The sequence below is a fragment of the Lithobates pipiens genome, unplaced genomic scaffold (genome assembly GCF_037356315.1).
Source record: "Lithobates pipiens isolate NorthernLeopardFrog02 unplaced genomic scaffold, aLitPip1_a1.2 Scaffold_1, whole genome shotgun sequence".
Lineage (NCBI taxonomy): Eukaryota > Metazoa > Chordata > Amphibia > Anura > Ranidae > Lithobates > Lithobates pipiens.
In genome coordinates, this window is record NW_027507685.1 from 1,292,398 (window position 1) to 1,298,298 (window position 5,901).

The 5,901-nt window shown below is 41.2% G+C and overlaps 1 gene segment (V, D, J or C); it reads left to right on the forward strand.

Moving 5' to 3' along the window:
- The first annotated feature begins 672 nt into the window (after positions 1-672).
- LOC143987075 (T cell receptor alpha variable 38-2/delta variable 8-like) lies at positions 673-1,191 on the forward strand. The segment is given in 2 exon segments: positions 673-730; positions 848-1,191. Coding segments are annotated over 2 exon segments (402 nt in total).
- Positions 1,192-5,901: the final 4,710 nt, after the last annotated feature.

A 5,901-nucleotide genomic window follows, 5' to 3' on the forward strand; every position in this document is an offset into this window, starting at 1 on the left:
GTCTTGCCTAGGGTGCAAAATAGTCTAGCACCGGCCCTGCTCAGCTTCAGATGAGAATATCTTTCACTGAACACTTGATCAAGGTCATTCACACATACTATTTATTATGATTAATCATAAAACCAAATATGTTTTGCAAGCTTGCCATGAATATATTATAACACCTATAAGTGCCGAATTATGAATTTGGAATAATATTCTAACAGAGATATCAATGCTTCCCTTCTACTTTACTTTTTTTGAAATTTTTACATTGTGTTGCTTTTTTTTTAAATTAAATTATACTAATGCTGTTTAATCTTAACTAACCTTTAATTCACTAACTAATTAGTTAACTAGTTAATTAATTAATTAGTTAGTTAATTAGTTAATTAGTTAACTAATTAACTAACCTTTAATTAACCTTTTTTAGCGTCATTGGCCTACACATGTTGCTTCATACTAAAGAATTTTTACCTTTCCAGCTCGGATTAAAGGACATCATGTTAGCAAAGCATTATTTGTAGTTGAAATTTCTCTAAACCGCCCGTAACATGTGGGTGTGTTGATGTGGGTGATGTTTGTGTTCCTGTCACATCCTTCCCACATTACTATACATCAAGGAGCTCAGAAGGATCCTCACTGGTACACATCAGTCACACAACAATCTTGTATGTTGTACATTCAGAGACAATGATCAGCTTTATCCCATCTGTATTACTGACCTCCTTACTGATACTTAATTTATCAAGTAAGTGTAATATATTCATGATATGCCACTTGCAGAATTATATTTTTAATATGAAATTATATATGAAAATAGATGTAAAGAAATATGTTTGATCTAATGCTTGTTATTCTGTTTCAGATTTTGTCCATGGTGACTATATAAAATCGACAGACCAGCATCTTTATGGAGAAATTGGAGAAACAATAACATTATCCTGTACCTACTCCACTAGTGACACAGCTCCATACCTGTTCTGGTATCGTCAGTATCCTCATCAGATACAGTATATTCTTGTCCAGGGGGGAAAAAGTCAATCCAATTTCAAGAATAAAAACCAAGAATTGAAGCCTGGAAAGTTCCAATCAGAGACCGGTGACAATAATATGACTTTAACCATCCATGGCCTGTCATTGTCAGATTCAGCTGTGTACCTGTGTGCTCTGAGAGCTGGTGCACAGTGCTACATATCCACCCAGGTGTAATGGTAAAAACTCCTTGTCATTTCTTTTTCCTGACCAGCAGGTGGTGCTGTTTTCACATACTATAAGATCATATACATTGTACTGGTTCTCAGCTACCAATGATAAATGTTCTGGGGCTACATCTGGTGGGTTCAAAGGTACTTCTGCTTCTTACAGTCACTTCATTATAACAAATAATATATAATATTATAATATACCAATAAAAAAGTTATAAACAAGTCTCTTTTAATTATGAAGGTTGTTTTCAAAACCTTTACACACAATTACAAGGCACTAAAAATAATTCTATGTCAAGGGTTGTTTGAGGATAGGTGACCCATACCAGGGAGTACAAGATAAACATTGACTTTTATGAACCCTTAGGAGCTCTGCAAATGTAAGATGTTTTGATGAATATAAAATTGTAACCACTTGCTGCCAAATCATGTACATGGTATGTTATTTGACTTCAAGTGCTTGTACTGAGCTGCAGGCATCACCCGGTACTGTTTTTTAGAGCCGACGGTTGGCTGTCTTGTGATGACAACTGGAGCAGCTAACCAGCCATATAGTTGTTATTACAAGCATCGGGAGAAGACATTGCCCATCCCGTCTTCCAAGGCTCGCTCAGGCTCTCTTGTCCCATCGGGGGACCCGGGCTATTAGCTGGCACATCCACCAGCTAGTCTGAGACCCGAAGAATGCCAGGATCAGCTTTGATTGGGTCGCTGCTATGGTAACCTGGAAGCGATGACATATCACTTTCGGTTTACCGCCATCTTAAAGCGGAGTTCCATCCGTTTTTTAGTTTAATAAAGGTCAGCAGCTACAAAAAGCATAACTGCTGACTTTTAATAAACCGACAATTACCTGTCCCACAGTGCAGAGATGTGGCCACCCGGAGGTTAGCTCCTCTCCGTCTCCTCTCTTCAGCGACGTCATGGTATCTCTGGGAACCCGGCCGTGACAGCTTACGGCTATATGGCCGGGCTCGCACTGCGCATGCACGAGTTGCGCTGCCCTATTGGCCAGACAATCTTCTGGGACCTGAGTTGTGTCCCAGAAGATTGCTGGCAGGGAGGGTCTGTCTAGGGCAAGAGGAGCCATCTAGGCAGCTGAAGATAGGAAGCAGGAAGTGGGACAGAAAGTCCCAAGAAAAAAAGGGTACACACCCCCCAAAAAAATGACATGCCAAATGTGGCATGTCAGGGGCCGAGGAGGGCTTAAAGTGGAAGTTCCACTTTTGGGTGGAACTCCACTTTAATGGTGCCATTTTTAGAAAATTGAAAGTATTCAAAAATGCTGATCTTGGCGTTTTGAATGCTTTTAAGTGCAAAGGAGGGATTTGTGCTCTTATAGACCCCAGATCACTCCATAAAGAGTAACTGTCACTTGCCTATTGTTGTCACAAGGATGTTTACATTCCTTGTGACAGTAATAAAAGTGATAAAAAATAAATAAAATTTAAAGCAACAGTGTAAAAATAAATATGTTAATAATTTAATTATTTTTTTAAAGTGTCCCACCCCCTGTGCTAGCACACAAAAGCGAAGGCATAAGTCCACCCTGCATGCACGCAAACCGCGATCGACCCATTTATGTGAGGTATCGCCACAAACATCTATGGGCAGTAATTCTAGCTCTAGACCTCCTTTGTACATCTAAAGAGGTAACCTGTAAAGGAATTTAAAGCAAAGCCTATTAATAGTAAATTCTACTTATTCTGTAGCCGTTTTGTGGGCATGGACAATTTTACAGTGGGACATGTTTGGTATCTATTTACTCAGCGTGACATCTTCTTTTATATTATATAAAAAAAATTGTTTATGTATTGTATTTTTTGCATTAAAATTTAAAAAACATCAGTGACCTCCTAAAGAAGGCGTGTACTTATATTCTGGCTAGAATCCTAATTATTAAAGACATAGACTATATTGTCAAAAGTATTGGGATGCCTGCCTTTACACACACATGAAATTGAATGGCTTCCCAGTCTTATAACTTGTACACACAGTCAGAAATTCCAGCGGAAAATGCCTGATCGGACCATGTTGGCGGAAAACCCAACTGTGTGTGGGCTGGGCCCCTCCACATGTTGCTGCCTGGAAGGCCCAGGTTGGACATTGGAAGCCTCAGCTGGGAATGAAGGAAGCCTTGATGAAAGACGGTAAAGTGGTGGCCTGGGTTTCCTCGGGTCTGCCAGAAAATGCAGCCTGTCATAGTACAACATCCTGGGGACATAAATGTCATCTGGATCTCCTGATCTCATGGACTCCCGGACCTTCTTACGCTCCCTCAGATATGTACTCCTCAAGGCACCAATTTTGGCCATCACATAGGTCATGTCTGCCGTGGGGACCATGATCTTCACAAAAGCAAGCAGTTTCTCCAGCGCTGCCTTCCTCTTTCTTAGGTCCTTATAAAAGGGGTTGTTCATCTGCCACAGGCAGGGCAGCTCCCTGAGCATATCAATGACTAGCCCAAGAAAATGTGGTTCTTTGAAGGGATCCATATTCTCTGCAAGACACATCACAAGACAAAACCTAATGTCAGGCTAAACTCTTCTAATCTTGTCCCAATATAAGCCTCAATCTAGAAGCAGTATAGGCTTGTGTTGTAACAAGTTAAAATTGTACCTTTGTTCTAACGATCGGTGCTTCAGCTCCTTCCTCTCCGCTCACAGATCGTATGTACGACGCACGCGTGTTGCGTTTTATATACAGTGCGCATGTGTGAAACTCCGCCCACCCCTGACGTTCTTTCTAGTCTATTCCCCGCCCCTTCTCTTTTGGCACAGTGGAGAGAGCACATGGCGGAGACACAGCAGATGCGCACTAAGTATACCAGTAACAAGGAGGAGGACGAGGAAAGCCCGGAGCCAGAAACGTCCCGATCCCGGAGGAGAAGATTTAAGGCTTCAAATATGTCTTTTGGAGAGATGTTGGAGATGGTGGACATATTGAAGAGGAACGACTATGATGGGAAGTATGGACCTTACCCAAACCCAAATATCAGAATGGCCAAGATCATGACTAAAGTTGTGAAGAGTCTTCAGAAGAATGTTGGGGTACGACGATCCAAAGATCAACTGAGGAAACACTGGTCAGACCTGAAACTAAGGGAGCACGATCAGTACAGAAGGATCAAGCGAGTTCTTCAAAAAAATAAGTAGTTGTCGTGTGTTGATGTTGTTATTATTGCTTGCATACTGCTCCATGTGCTTTTATTTAATGTTGTACGTTTTAAATCGCCACTTTCATGTTCATGGGTTCAATCGTTCGTAATAAACATTGGTCGTTAGCCCACTCCAAAGACGATGTTTTGGCAAGTTGCACTTAACCACATTTGTTCAGGCCTATCTATTTCTAGTCAAAGGAAGTTTGTTGTCTAGAGGACTTTGTAATAGCATGAAATGCAAACTTGATTCAGTGTAAAGGAGAGGACACTCAGCAGCTGTTTACACATCTGGACTCAGGCACACTAGTGTGGGACTTTTTATTAGGATGTCCCACACACGTGGATACTATAGGGGTGTCTCCATCTGTCAAGCTTTCGCAAAACAGGTAAGTATTCCAGATTTAGAAAGTGTCAAAAATAATTTTTTCAGCTTTGAATTCTGCCAAAAAACACAATTGTACGACACTTCCAAGCAATGTTTCATATTCCTATTTCTGCCCTCAAATATCTGAGTGCTAAGTATTCCTTTTTTACATTCTCATAGGGGAGAGAAGACTCAGGACGTCTGAGGACACCAGGGACCCCACACTTCCCAAAGAAGGAGAAATACCAACACCAGAAGCAGAGGAGGAGGAGGAAGAAGAGATTGTAGAAATTGGCGAAATTGGCACCACAACAGGTGAGTGTCTGAGACCACAGCTTCAGGTAAGGTAATCAATGTATGCCTGCATATTTATAATACACTGTGGGTTTTTTTGTTTATTTTTAGGTGATGTGGATGTTGTGGAAGAAGAATCGCATTTTATCAGTGAAAGTGCCCAGATCATCATTGGGGAGATAATGGGTTGATGATTGATGATCAACAAAAAATGAAGAACATCATTGATGTTTTAGCCCTTGTACACACGGTCGGAGATTCCGACGGAATATGTCCGATCGGACCGTTTTGACGGATATTCCGACTGTGTGTGGTCTATATCGGACTGTTTCCGTCGGAGTATCCAATGGACCAAGTTTTCCAACTTGTTGGTAAAATTTTCCGACAAAATGCTCCGATCAGACATACTCCGATCATGTGTAGAGAATTACGATCGGACAAAGTGCCACGCATGCTCAGATCAAATTCCTACACCAAAGCTATTGGCTACTAGCGTGAACATAGTCCTAACGAAATAACGTCATCACGTCGGATTTTCCGACAACTTTGTCCGACCGTGTGTATGCAACAGTTTCGGACAAGATCCGTCGGACAAAATCCGACGGATTTGGTTGTCGGAATCTCCGACCGTGTGTACAAGGGCTTAGGGAGAATCTGAAACACCCAAAACTAGCTAGCATACATTTTGAATTTTAAAAAATAGTTTTATATTTTTAGAAAAGCCAAATTTGGAAGATGCACACAGTGTGTCAACATGTGCTATCTCCCATCATCGGGGATCAATGTACGCGTTTTGTGGGTGCAACCCCTTCCTTGCTACTAAAGTGGCTGAGATGAAGGGGTTGCAGGAGGGAAATGGCCATTTTAATTCACAATTTGTGTGCATCTTCCAAATT